The sequence below is a fragment of the Paroedura picta genome, chromosome 1 (genome assembly GCF_049243985.1).
Source record: "Paroedura picta isolate Pp20150507F chromosome 1, Ppicta_v3.0, whole genome shotgun sequence".
Lineage (NCBI taxonomy): Eukaryota > Metazoa > Chordata > Lepidosauria > Squamata > Gekkonidae > Paroedura > Paroedura picta.
This window is the reverse complement of record NC_135369.1, coordinates 110639359-110654142: the sequence shown is the minus strand read 5'-3', so window position 1 is coordinate 110654142 and position 14784 is coordinate 110639359. Positions and strand designations below refer to the sequence as shown.

Sequence of the window (14784 nt, the reverse complement as noted above, 5' to 3'; positions counted from 1 at the left end):
TTACCAAACATAGTATCAGCCGGTCCAGTGTCACAATATTGTATTTCCACACCATGTCATTAAGAATCTCAATACATTTGTTGAGTTGCTGTCCTCCTGCTGATGTGGAAAATTCATAGACCAGGAAATCTGCAAATGTTCTAACATGAGCAACCAGAGCTCTGGCCCCAATTCTTTCTAGGACGCTAAGAAACAGGAAAGAAAAAAAAAGTTACTGCAGCAGGTATAGAATGAATTGATTTAATAATGGAACCTTTGGGGCAGCCTGTCAGTCTGTGTTTCCTACTAGCTATGGACCAATAATGATCACATGCAACCTTTTCTGATTCTCAGTAAAATGAATGGCTATGCAGACTTTTAGATGTTCTCAGACAGGACTGTTAAGAGTCTGTGGTGTGGTTTATGTTGATTTGCTGTGACAGCACTGGTCTCAAAGTCCAGCTTTCAGCAAATGCCTAGCAGCACCTTTACTCCTACTTAGCCCTATTCATAATGTATGCTTGAGAAAGGGGTAATTACTGACCAATGCAATGCCTAAGGGAACAAAGCATATGTTCACTGAATGAGGAACTCCATGTACAGATTAGTACAGATACACTGTACTAGTCTATTATGCCAGAAATGATCCAACTGACTTTACAGTTCTATATACCATGAAATGCGGTTTAATCTTGAAAAGAATTACCGGTAGCCAATTTGGTTAATGTGATCAGTCTCCAGCAGCATCTTCCAGAGAAGACAGAGGAAGAGGGGAGGGGAACCCTGCATAGAAAAATGCGTGATGATGTCATTCTCATTAGTCATCGATTTCCACTTTCGGTACTCCTCCTCCACATTCTTCTTCAGGTTGAAGCGGCTCTCTTGAGGCACATTGTTTTGTTTGAAGAAAGCCTGAAATAGAGTAGTTTTGTTATGAGCAGATCTGAATGCAACATTCATGTTTTCATCTGAAGATAACTATGCTGTGGTGAGCCACTAATCCAGTGTTTTCCTCTGTAACATGAAACAGTAAGGGCTTAAGGGGCTGAACATACACTGTCCATTTCAAAAGATCAGGAAAACCAGGTTTACCTGCCAGAGGTATTTCTTTAGGTTCAAGGTTTATATCTGTGAATCTCATTACTAAGGTTTGCATTCAGTTAGCAGTGGGATTTATTTTTCTGAATCTTAATTTCATTTAATTTTCTCCTCTATTATCTAACTTCTTTCCTTCAAGTAATTATTTTGAAGTGAGCTTAACGCAGCAAGGGCCTCATTATTTTCTTTCATGACAGCCGGCTTATGAGTAAACAACAGTGAACTACATTTGTGAAAATTACCTGCAGTGGAGCTGGAAAACAGCTCAGGGTATGTGAAGCCCAGTTATGAGGGGTAAAGCTCATGATAGTCTGAAGTATATCTTTGCACCAAGTTCCCTGAATAGAATCTGATCCTGTGAAAAAATCTGAAAAAGGCCAGTAAAAGTCTTAGTTTCATATAGTTTAAACATATACAATGAATTACAATGCCATTTTCACATCCTATCCACACCATATACATTAATATGATTTTGAGTATTCCATCAGTTTTCATTGTTTGAATTTAAGTCATTGTTTCCACAATTCAGCTAAATTTAATCCAGAACACTCCACACAAAATCCATAGTGCCTTTTCCCTAGTCACAACGTCCCTACCAAAGCCTGAATGTATTATATCTTAGTGGAAATCAAGGAAATTCATATTGTAAGCCACTTTGGAGAAAATCAATACACTTCTTTGTAGAATGAGCACAGGACTAGCCTTCTGTTGTTTCTTCCCTGTAAAAATAATGGATACGAATTTCTTATTCAAATCTGAATGCCATTGTTGAACATTCAAGTTCTTTGAAAAATGGACATATCAGCTAATCGGAATTAATGTTTTTACTGTAATTTTTTCTTCTTTTCCTTTTCCACACACAAGTATTCCTTGAATAATTTTAATTATGTAAGGAAAACATTAATAACTCTCAAAATGTTGAATGATTTCAGTACTGCCTTCATCTTCTGCTCTCCTATTATACCTTCAAGATAGCAAAAATATTTCTGCGAGTGTTTATAGCACTGTGAAAGAGTGTTACCTGTAACATGTGTTGCTCTTGCCAGAGTCAAAATAAGCGCTCTGTTGAGTTCCTCAGATTCTGCTGAAAGTACTGTTTTTGGTTCGTTGAGGAAGCGTGTAAATTGTGGCTGGACCTCGGAGCTACCCAAGGCTGTGATCAACCTCAGAGCTGTACTTTCAACGCTGAAAGGAGAAGGTGTTGGCTTCATCTGAGCACAAAATGTGTTTGTTTTGACAAAAGTATGCAAAAAGAATAGGACTTCACTGGTTGGCTTACATGGATTCCCCCTCAAATGACCAGGGCACATTTCTCTTTATTCAAATTATTATTTCCCCCCAATTGAAAAACAATATCTTGCACAATCAAGTCAGGCCTAAGATAACAGGTAGAGGTCATTTCACACTCAGCCAAAAAAGAGCCAGCTTCGTACAGTAGTTATGAGCAATGGAGTTTAATCTGGAAAGCTGGGTTTGACTCCCCACACCTCCTCCATGTACAGCCAAGCTAAGTGACCCTGGGCACAGTAACAGTTCTCTCAGAACTCTCTCAGCCTCACCTAGCTCGCAGGCTATCTATTGTGGGGAGAGGAAGGGAAGGCGATTGTAAGCTGCTTTGAGACTCCTTTGGATAGTGAAAGCAGGGTACAAAAAACAAGCTCTTCGTTAAAACCAAAGAAAGTACATTCAACTGGTTGCTCAACTGATCCCTAGTTACTGATAAGTAGGCCTCTATGATATGCTGACAAACATCTATTTGCCACATTCACGATTTATAAGTGCATACAAAAAATGAACTAAATCAATGAACTAAGCCTGCAGAAGCACTCAGGCTTCACTGTGAAGGACAGACTATTTTCCACTTTGTACATCTGTTTACAATATATGAATCTGAGTGATGTTTTAGTAACAGACTGAAGAAAAGTATTTTCTTCTGCTGCTCTCAAACTGAGTCCTGTGGGAATTAGTCTTGTTAGCAGAATTGTCAAGACTTTTTTCTGGTCTTAATTGCTTTTGATATTATGAACTAATCTGAGTGTATCACTGTTTACATTGCACTTCTCAGTCCATGGAAGTTAATGGGCTAAGAAAAGTATAACTCCATTTGAGAGTGCACTGCATAACAATTCCCCACCTTCTTCTATGCCCATAGAATGCTTTTATGCACTGGGAGACTACATTGTCTAGAGCAAACCCCATATGGGGTCACAAAACTGAATGTGGGGGTTGTTAATCCTGGTGACTTCCAGCCAGTATGGAAGGGAGCAACAGTGGCCACATTAAGGAAAAAGCCCTGCTGCACTTGTGTCTGCTTCCCGCCCACTGCTTCTCACACTCTGCCCCCTGATTTGGTTCCTGAGCTTGCAGACTTGCCTCAGAGCTCCCAAGCTTTTCATTCAGCTGCTGGCTTCTTCTCACGCCCCCAGACTTCTGTGCCACACCTCCTGACTACATTGTTTTCTAGGCAGAGTGCTTTTGGTGGTGCTAGCTTTGGAGGAGGGCGGGAGGGGAAGATCTACTCTGGAGAGCCTGCAGGCGCTTGCTTTCATCTCATGCAGTTTTCTAAGCAGGCTGAACAGCCCTGTTGAGCTGCACTGGAGGTACCCTGAGGGCAGCATCACTGAAGTCTGGCTGGTGAGTCTTGTGGAGAGGAACAGAAGGTTTCCTCTTTTGCTTGCAGCACTAAAAGGGTTAAGCAGGCTGAGCTGCTTCCTAGAAAGGCTGAGTAAGTTTGGGATTGGGGTGGATGGGGGAGGTGGAGAGAGACTAATGTCCCAGGCAGGCTTTCTTATGAGTAAGTCATGGAGGGGGCAGAAGCTTTTCAATCCCTCTATAAATTCTGGAGCTTTTCTAGTTCCTGGTTAAGAACTAGGGATGCCAGCCTCCAGGTGGAACCTAGGGATCTCTTGGAATTACAGACTAAAGAGTTTAATTTCCCTGGAGAAAAGGGATGCTTTGGAGGGCACATATGCAAATGCAAGTTTTGCATTTTTAGTGCTGTTAATGAAAGGTGTGTTGTCTGTATTTGAGCCAGGCAATGCAGCACTGCAAGACAAAGACATGCATTTAGGGAGAGCTGCTGAAGTTGTGAATGCTTGCAATTCTGTCCTTAAAGAGAGAAGCAGTAAAGCAAGCATTCTCTTTAGGGAATTTTTGGGGGAAGCATCTGAAATATGGGAACAGAACAACATAGCTGTTGATAGCTGAAAGAGGAGGTAAAAGAAAAAGGAAGCAAAAACATTTTAAGGATTTCCTTGCTGAAGGTAGAGTAGGAACAAACTGTGACCTTTCTCATATGCACTTTAAACAGGTATTCATTGAAGAACATGATTACTGCATTGCCTGGCCACCACCCCGCCCTAATGTGTCTAGCTGAAATGGCAACTTATTGTTTGCCTTCACCTCGTTGGCATAATAAAACCATTCACCTGGAGGCTGGCAACCCTGGGTGTGTCTTGGTCCCCTTAACAAAAGATTTCCCCCTCTAATAGGAAATTTATGGCCAAGATTTAAATGTATGATTTGTACATACATTTTATATACCTAGGTACTTTGGGTCATGTAAAGATTTCTTGGGCGAGAAGGAGTCCTGAGTGGAAAGAGTGTAAGAAGCCCTGGTCTAGAGGGTATGGGTCTGAATGCAGGAAAACCAGGTGGATATTGCAGTCAATTATAAATCTTAAGAGGGAAAGCTTTCTCATGTTCTAAGTGGCTCTGAGTTTTCATGTTTCTGACCACCATCACATGCAAGAGGTTTTCAGAAGACCCCAGCACAGGATCTGTAGAGTTTGAACAGGATTCCCTGGCCTTTTAACCTGTTTTATTCTTGTTCCTCTCCCACCAATCTCATGATGTGCGCTGTGCCTCCAAAACAGAAATAGCAGTTTGTAGAGATAACACTTACCACAGGTGAAGCTGATTTTGGTTTGTTTGTGGCACTGCAGCTAGAGAATGAAGGTTACTCAGCAGCTGGACCCTGTAATGAGGCTGGATGTGGTGCATGCGATAGCTGAACATCTCCAAAAGTGTGTGCAAGATTCCCCAAGCATGAGACTTAAAGACGGTGGGCAGAAGCTGACCTAAGAAGCAGACATCAATGTCAACGGTTTTCTAATGACAGCATTCGAGAAAACGTTATCATTTTTCTAAGGACAAATACACACATTTTCCTGTACCTTAAGAGCCTGGCAAAATTTACTTAGCACTATAGAATTCACATCATATAGCTTTAGTAAAATCTTAGCATAAGGTGTCTGCAATCTATTCAGGAAATAGCTTGTCGGTCTGTCTATTGTCACTGCTCTCAGCCAAAGCTGGCTCGCAGCTACTTCCAATTCAAGAAAAATACAAAGTAACATTAAAATATAAACTAACCACAAAAATTAAAAACAGTAGCCCACAATGGCAGATGACAAGCCTTCCCTTTCCCCACCCTCCTTGGTGAAACTCCAGAGCATGGATTCACCATCGACCCTGTGCATCAGGTTGATGAAAGATGGCATAGATTGTAACAACAACAGTCATAAGATAAAAGGAAAAAGGGGGGGGGGAACCAGAGATTTTCCAGCCCTGGCCCTGACCAAAATGCCTGGTGGAAGAGCTCCATTTTAAGCTGAACTCATTAAGACCATCAGTTTCCTGCAAAGGAGCAGAAAACAGGAGATCCAGTTTAAAGATACATCAGTTCTAACAAGCCATGAACATGCTGTCTCCAACATTTGAAGTTGTTAGCAGAATAAACTCTGAATTTGAAACAACTGTTCAAGTCTTAGCCCACAAATTCAGTCTTGTGGCTGGGGAAGTCACTAGCTTTCAGCTTGTCCTCCCTATCTGATGAAGACAGTGGAGCAGATATTGTCAGTTGGCTGATCCATGGGAAGGAGAAGAAAGCAGGAAAAGGGGAGAGGCTATGGGGACCTTCTGCAAAGGTAAGGAGGAAATACAGGGGAAGGGGAAAATGAGATGAACCTTGCATATCCTTGTAGTTTCCCTGCTTCCAATTTTATATTATGCATTCTCCAAAGTGTATACATGAGAAGAATCTTTTCCTTTGCATATGCAATTTAGCACTCTACTAAAACCGATTCAGTTATACTTTCCAGTTGACAACAGAAGTCAAATAAGCAAGGGTTCTTACTAATAAAACCTTTGATGCCCAAAGACTCTATTTCCATATAAACCAGCAGACGACTGTATGTTTCCACAAGGGCTGGAGCCAAGGCCAAACTGGATTTTGCATGAGCTAGTTTAATCACTCTGGTAGCTATGCTGTGAATAAGGCTGGAAGAAAAAACATCATTTTATTTTCAAAACCATATCTCTAAAGCTACCAAGAAGTTAGTATTATTATAGACAGATTTGTAGCAAAACAAAATATACCTAGCTTGACTATAGCTAACAGCACCATACCTCATCTTGGCATGAACTGTCAGTGAATCCAAGAGGTTCATTGGCAAGGGTGTGATGGACCCTGAAGCCATGCAATTGGTTCCTGGGAGAGGGATCCTCATGTTGCCATTCCCATAAATTGTTTCTACGAGAACACCCATGGGTAGTGTGAAGCATTCTGAATTGGTGGAATAAGCATTGCACAGCAATGCAATCTTGTAGTCATTCATCTGCAAACTTTTATTCCTTAGGCTCTGTTGTAAGAATCTGCACACCCATAGAAAGTAAGGAAAGTGTATTAGAGCAGCAGATGGGTGATCAAGTCATACATTAGAAATAAGAAACTCCACTTTATTTTGAAAAAGCTTCCTTGTGTATAGCTATCATGAGTGAATTATGCAATTCTGTCTTATACTCAATATAAATATAATCACATTCAGGTCATTTACTTATTCAGTCTTCCCTGGATATAAAGCGTGAGTCATCCTTATGGGGAGAATGTCAGGACTGATTACAGGTAGGTCATGGATTGCTTTTGATGGTAACAATGTAGAGCAATTTCTACTACATATGTTGGCAAACAGAATAACAACCTGCTGTTAAGTAACTTTGTCCTTTTGCCTCTTAGAATTACCCTAGAGTTGCAGTCCTGCATGGGTTGGGTGATGTGGAGATCAGGGAGTAAGGTCTGTGCACCATACTACTGTTTCTGTTTGCGAGTGGAGGGACTGTGACTCAACAAACTGGGATTGCCGCAGGAGAATCTCAATGTAAACTGCAGTTAATAATCCAGGAATCCCCGTTTCAGATCCATCACACAAATCACTTTGCTTGGGAGCTGACATTCCAATGCAGTTACATCCAATGCTGGTTTCACCATGCCTTCTAAATGGACCCCCTTCATGTATTTTAAGATGTCTTCCATAGACATCCATCCATAATCCAGGTGGAGATCTACGTAACTCCTGAAATATGTTTATTATAAATATAAATATGGTAAAAACAAACAACACCCGCTGGGCCCCTGAATCTCTCTCTCCCCCCTCCCCCCATGAATCCATGTATCTGAAACTGACCTTTGACTGCTATCCTGTTTAAATTGTTGTCTTCTGTTGTTGTTACTATTATTACCACTGTTGAATTTCTATTTGACATAAAACCCGAGCTTGATGTATTGTTCTTTACATTCCACGTGAACTACCCTGAGCCTCAGGGGAGAGTGGTATACAAATGTAATAAATAAATAAAACAAATACATTTTCTCTTTTACAGATAAGGAGTACAGACACAGTGCACTAATTCCCTTGTGCTTTCTACTACACTTACTCATGGTGGAGCTTGAGAGAATGAGGGATCGGAATCTGAAGTTTGGAATTGTCACTGTGAGCCTTTCTGTTCAGATGTATCCAGATACAGGTCATTGCAAAAGCATGTGTAGACTGGGGTTTGTTAATATCAGGCACAGGAATACACTGAGAAAAGAAGAAAAATGAAAGTTATATTCTATTCTACTTGCATGCTGCTAAGAATTCCCAATCATTTGGAATGGTTAAATACCAATTTAGCACTGAATCCAAGTTCAGAGACTGACACCTGTACAGAACCCTGCTTCACAGATCTTTCCAATAGCTATGCAAAAAATCAAGTGTCACAGGTTAATCTGTATAAAAAAACAAACCAGGATTGGCATACTTTGTGTTAAAGCTAGCTGTTATAGCTGTTGCAAAAGTATATTTGCAAATACAGCTGCTCTTTGTGATACTTGCAGTTGTTTGCGGGATACAATTACCTACTACAATATTAAATCCCAACAATGTTTCAATACAACAGCACCATTGCATTCAAAAGGAAAGAGGGAGTAAGACGGTCCTTTCATCCTCAGTAAGGATGGTACCCTAAACCACAATGCCCTCTGTCTGAAACAGCTACCCACTCTATTTCTATTCAGCCACAGCCTACTCCTTTTTTAAATGTCTCCCTAAACACTTCTCCATTGCCAAAACCTGTTCTGGAGCATCACAGCATTTCCTACCCTATCAGCTAATCTGGCTTTATCCAAGAGGCAGGAAGCTTTGAAAATGAGCAGACCAAGATGAGCCAACAGAATGTTGATAAAAACAGATTTGTTCATCAGTACACAAAACCACAAGTGGCACTATTTATGACCTGAAACACATTGGACTTTTTATATATTTATAATAAACTCATCAATGAATTGTTATGAACATTGTTCTTGCATTGAGTCAACCGCAAATTTCCCCCTTAGCTACACTTCTATCTAGCTTTTTATCGTAACAGTTTTGTTCTGTCTTTATCCCTTCTTCATAAATTCCTTTCTGTTCCTTACAAACTAATGTGCTCAAGTCACATCTAGACGGAAGTTTTGAAGGATCTGGTCTGAATTCCTGTTTTGGTGTTTGTTTATCTGCATTATGCCAGATTTCTCTACATATACAGGCTACTGATTAAGATGGTAGCCATCTGGCATGTCTGTCAACATCCTTTCTACAGTTTATAAACACTCTACCTAGAACCAGAATTCTGCACATATTTTAAATTTATTTTTAGAGGTTTTTTGTTTGGACAAGTGGGGGACATCTCATTTTCTCTTCCTACACTATTTTCACTTTCCTGAAAACTCCCACAGCTTCAATTCCTTTTTACGGCTTCTTTTCTTCTCATACATCAGCCAAATTTACCTTCATTTGTCTCTGCCTTTAACTTATCCTTTGTCTCCCCCTGGCAGCCTCCCCCTGGGAAAAGTGTGTGGTTCCAGCTGCTGGGCTGCACACAGCTACATGGTGCCAGCAGGCCCCTGGGCCAGGCCTTATTGAGAATTAGATTAAATACTGAAGAAGAGTTGGTTCTTATATGCTGCTTTTCTCTACCTGAAGGAGTTTCAAAGCGGCTTACAATCACCTTCCCTTTCCTCTCCCCACTACAGACACCTTGTGAGGTGGGTGAAGCTGAGAAAGCCCTGATATCACTGCTTGGCAAGCCCAAGGTCACCCAGCTGGCTGCATGTCGGAGAGCGCGGAATCAAACCCGGTTCGCCAGATTAGAAGTCCATGCTCCTAACCGCTACACTAAGAAATTCCTAATGTCCTTTCCATTTCTAATTCTCATTCCAACATGATTTTGATGCACAGAAGCTTTCTTTGATTCTAGGGGCACCTTTAAGATTTGTATCTTGAATAAATTCACTTTGTCACATACCGTGAAACAGAATTTCCCGAACAATTACATATAGGTGGACAGCAAATTAACATATAGCATAATGAAGATGCATAACAGATCCCAGAACCAAAGAGAAAGAACAAGCTGCGTATAACAACCTATATGTAATGGCTGAGAAAAATCTATTTCACTGTATCTGAAGACGAGTGCATGCACACTAAAACTTAATACCTCGAATAAAATTTTGTTGGTCGTTTATTTTCTTCTTCTTAGCCCTGAAATGCTCTTTTGATCCTTTCACAGTTCTTTCACCCCGTTTCTAGCTGAAGAACCAACTAAGCCCTGAAAGCAAGTGCCTGTATATATTCCTTTACTATTTGGATATAGTTCTAGGTCAGTGGTTCTCAACCTTCCTATTGCCGTGAGCCTTTAATACAGTTCCTCATGTTGTGGTGACCCCCAACCATAAAATTATAGGAGCTTTTGGCATTCCGCAGGGCCTGCAAAATGGAGCTCTTCAGGTTTATGGTTGAGGCTAGGATCAGCGAGATAGATTGATGCCCACCCCCCCCCCCCGGGTATGAGCAGTGTATCGATTCTGACCTCCTTCCTCGTCCCTCTGGCTAGTGGGGATTGGATGGGGATTTTCCCACCATGTTGGGGTTTTCATGTCTTTTAGTGGGGGGGTTAACGTGGTTTTATGAGACTTGTAACCCACCACAAGCCCATCTTGTAAGTGGCGGAAAATAAATAAAATTATGCAAGTGTTCTTTCAGAGAAATTAAACCGAGACTGACCAATAGCATGAAGATCCATTGTTCATGATTGTATATAAATTGGGTTTTTTCCCACTGTTTCTCAGTTCAGTTCTGCCTCTTGTCCCACCATGCTGATCTCGTTCTTTTCCGCTGCTCCAGACAGACAAACACTCTATCTCAATCTACCCCGCAAGGATGTTGTGTGGATGGCGCCCCCCCCCCCCCGGCCAAGCTGCTTGCCCTGTTACGATCTCTGTGAAAGGGTTGTTTGACCCCCAAAGGGTCCCAACCCCGAGGTTGAGAACCACTGTTCTAGGTAAAATGTATACCATAAATAACCATAACCATGTTTCACAGAAAAGACTCACTTCCTTCTCAGGATATAAGAGGTCAAAAAGCTTCATAACAGGGAGGAAGTCAGCCAATGCATTTTTCTGTATGCTGCCAGAGATGAATTGCAGTAATACCCACATCAGATGGTCTCTGCCTTTGATTAGGCCTCGTCCTGCCAACTGTAAAGAACACGTTAATAAGCAAGTTTACATTCTAAAAACAACACCTCTCCCCCCCATATCACTGAGAATCCATTCCAATTTTCTAAAAATTCTACACTCTCACACCTGGTAAATTAAAATAAGATATTATGGGTTATTAACTTCCATTTTGCATCACAGTGTTAGTATTTCCACAATAGATGCAGAAGTCTGAGATAAGAAAAAAGTGTGACTTTTATGGGTGGGTCAACAAATATTAGTAACACAAACATCAAAATTTGTAAAGTGTTTCCTTCCTTTACGAACCAAAGTCAAAACATCCAGATTTAAAATATCAACTGGAAACAAAGGGAGGTCACCATCAAATGTTGGCTCTCAAAATAGGGCAGAGTCCTTCAGTTCCCTAAAAAGAGCACTGCATAGTCACAATGTGTCACAGCATACTACTGTCTATTATTTCCTCTGAGACAGCTAGAGTTTGGGGGGAAACTTGTGAAGAAGTGTCAAGAACATCCTACAGGACATTTATGAAAACCTATGAGATGGTAGTGAAGTCGGTAAAACACAACTTCTACTTGGCTTCCACTGCATCTGCAAATTCGTGCCCAGCAGATTTATTTTGGGTGGTCTAGTGACTCACCACCCTTGAAGAAGGGTGCCAAAAGAGAGAAAAACTAGGTATCAGCTGTGAGGCATTTGCCAGCTACTTTGCAGATAAAGTCTTGACACTCCACCATGACCTTCCCCTAATCTTAGACACAGAACAGGAACTAGAGGCCCCCTCGCCAACTTTAGGAACTAGAGGCCCCCTCGCCAACAGTAGATGGCTTCAGATGACTCTCACTGACTGAAGCAGACAGGATACTGAATTTGAAGAGGTCAACTACATGCCCCCTAGATCCCTGCCCCTTGCGGCTGATCAAAAGAGCAGATGAACAGATAGGGGGCCCCCCTCCAGAAGATAACCAACCTCTCCATCTCGCCTGGAGAATTCCTAGAGGGGCTGAAGGAGGCAGTGGAACAGCCTCTACTGATGAAACCATCCCTGTCTACTGTCCTGGCTCGCCACATTTAGCATTTCTAGGGAAGATGGTGGAAAGGGCTGCTGTGGTTCAACTGAAAGCATTCCTGGAAGAAGCTTTGGTCTTAAACACAGCCCAGTTGGGCTTTCAGCCTGGCCATGGGGTTGAGACAACACTGGTCATCCTGATGGACAATCTCTGCCACCAGCTGTACCAAGGCAGGTCAACACTGCTAAAATTACTCAACGTCTCAGCACTGGTTGACACAGTAGATTATGAGCTACTAGTTTGCTGCCTTATTGATGCCAGGATACAAGGGACAGCCCTTCAGGGGCTGATCTCCTTTGTTCAAGGTCATGGATAGAGTGCAGCAATTGGAGAGAACTAATCTCATCACAGACAACTCTCATGTCGAGTACCACAAAGAACAATTCTCTCCCCAATCCTATTCAATATCTTCATGCGCCCTCTAACCCAGCTGATATGAGGTTTGGACTGGAATATCATCAATACGCAGATGACACCCAGCTTTTCCTCATGATGGACGGGTACCCTGACTCACCCCAAGACTCATTAGTTAGATTTCTGGAAGTAGTGACAGGCTGGTTCAAGCAGAACCATTTGAAGCTAAATCCTTCAAATACAGAGGTCCTGTGGTTTGGTAGAAAAGGTCCAGGTGAGGAAGTGTGCCTTTCCTATCTGGATGGGGTGATCTTCAACAACTCCGTCTCCATGGAGGAACAGATCACTAGAGTAGCAAGCCTAGAATTCTCCCACCTGCATCAAGCTGAGCTACTAGTGCCCTACCTGGACCCAGAACACCTAGCCACAGTGATACAGGTGACAGTCACCTCGAGGCTGCAACTCACTCTATGCAAACGTTCTACAGCATGTGTTACCCTTCTTGTTTCTTGTTTCTGACACTCAACACTAATCTCAATTTAAATAACCTTCTACACATCTTTGCTTTGTGTGCAGCAGCTGCATGATCCAAATCTCTGCACACTTGAATACAAAATTGAGGTTGGTTAAAGGCTGTGGGGATGGAACATGTGGAGTTAATTCGAAATGATATATTATAACACCCTAGTTTCAGTTAGTGGCTGGTAATCTACCTTTTGATGGAGAGACAGGACCATGTGAGGGAAGCTTGCAAACTGAAAAAGTACAAAGAAGATAAGCTGGCTGGAAAGGTGCTGCCATAACAACTGGCTGGTCCCCCCATCATCAAACTTCTCCTCAGTCTCTGATCGCTCCATGGCATATACCACGAGATCCACCAACTGGTCTTCCAGCACGGGGCATCGCTGTTTGTGCTGCAAAGCAGAAGTCAGATACAGTATTCCAAAGACTAGCAACAAGTGCCTTTAATTATATTCATTTCAGTATGGTTTCTTTGACAGAAGCTTGGGAAGCATGAAATGAAGTCTAAACATAAAGGTTTACAAGGTAGGCTAAGGCATTAAAACTGTCTTATGTTACAGGTCACAGTATATATATATCTACATTTCATCGCCTTTATGAACAGGTGGAGCTATAGTTTAACCTAACAGTATTCATAGAATTAATATAGCTAAGGAGACTGCATTTAGAAAGGTATATTTGTATGCCTAATGTTTAAAGAGTAATATTCCCATGAACTTGGATTTTAGATACTGATTTTGTAATTAATGGGCTTCAGATGGACCATCTCCAGGCAGCTCAGATACAAAAAGGCATTCTGTGGGAACACTGACACCCTCTTCTATCCTACTGTTAACACATCTTCCTTGGTTTGTATTTATCAATTAGGAAATTGGTGGCTCACCTTAATTTCACTTTTCTTCTATCCAGACTGTGTAAAGTGTGTAATTCTGCTATATCTACACAATCTGAAATTCAATAGCAAGCAGCAGAAAGCTATGCTGATTCATGCATAATCTAGGCATTAGCTATGAATATGAGACATTTCTGAACGTGCCTTTTTAAGAAACAGTTTTAGAGTTTTCTGTGGTATATCTGTAACATAAAACAGCCTTAATAGAAAGAAAATGTATTATTTTCAAAGACAAACACAGAAAAGGAACTGAGCTGCTCAGAATCTAATCATGAGAATGCTGTGTCCCTTTCTAGAGGCAAAAAAGGGGGATTCAGTGTTGTTGTTTTTTAAAGCAAAATTTGCCAAGATACCCAAACATGATTTCAATATATTTTTGTGTTCCTCTTAATAAATGGCAGGCAAACTAAAAAGCCCCTTTGAATTGCCAAAAAGGAAAAGAAGATTGCAGAAAGGAAATACATATTCTAACCTCAATCAACATGGGTTGCTTTTTGCCATGAAAAAGGGATGTTTCTAAATTAACAATACAATGCAAGAATGGCAAAACTCCAGACAAACTCTAAGAACAGCACTCCCTCTTTCACATGCTCTTTGCCATCTCAAAACTGCCAAAAGCTATAAATCTAGCTGTGCTTTCTTGAAGCATGCTTAAAACAGAAGACTTCTAACCAAAAGGAAAGCATTAGTTGCTTTTGACCCTCTCTGTCAAAAATACAATGCCATTATCACAGATCAACCACGTTACAGATTTACGAAGAGCAATATTAACACCACCAGTTGAGAATACTTTTGTTTTCCAAATGCAACTAATTATGAAGCAGAGCAGAATGCAACAGACAACACTACAAACTATTTCATGATCCAGCATGCAAAACTACAGTGTACAGGGCTTGAAATTCACTGTAATTTGATAGGCAGAGGGCAACTCTCAAAGTCGCCAACAATGCAAAGCTATATCGGTTTTAAATCAAGATATGTAAAAGGATAGTTCATGTAAATATCAAAGAGATGGTATTTCTAATGAAAAAGAAAATGAAACTTGTTCTTTA

The 14784-nt window shown here is 41.2% G+C and overlaps 1 protein-coding gene across 2 annotated transcripts in view; it reads right to left on the bottom strand.

Moving 5' to 3' along the window:
• Positions 1–14784, bottom strand: part of MED23 (mediator complex subunit 23) — a 64731-nt gene that overhangs the window by 15478 nt on the left and 34469 nt on the right. For both annotated transcript variants that reach the window (XM_077352816.1, XM_077352824.1), the window contains 10 exons: positions 13032–13232; positions 10769–10912; positions 7792–7937; positions 6487–6732; positions 6215–6357; positions 4982–5156; positions 2099–2262; positions 1320–1444; positions 686–891; positions 5–185 (listed from right to left, as the gene is read on the bottom strand). In XM_077352816.1, the coding sequence (XP_077208931.1) occupies positions 5–185; positions 686–891; positions 1320–1444; positions 2099–2262; positions 4982–5156; positions 6215–6357; positions 6487–6732; positions 7792–7937; positions 10769–10912; positions 13032–13232 (1731 nt within the window). The remainder of the gene's footprint in view (positions 1–4; positions 186–685; positions 892–1319; positions 1445–2098; positions 2263–4981; positions 5157–6214; positions 6358–6486; positions 6733–7791; positions 7938–10768; positions 10913–13031; positions 13233–14784) is intronic.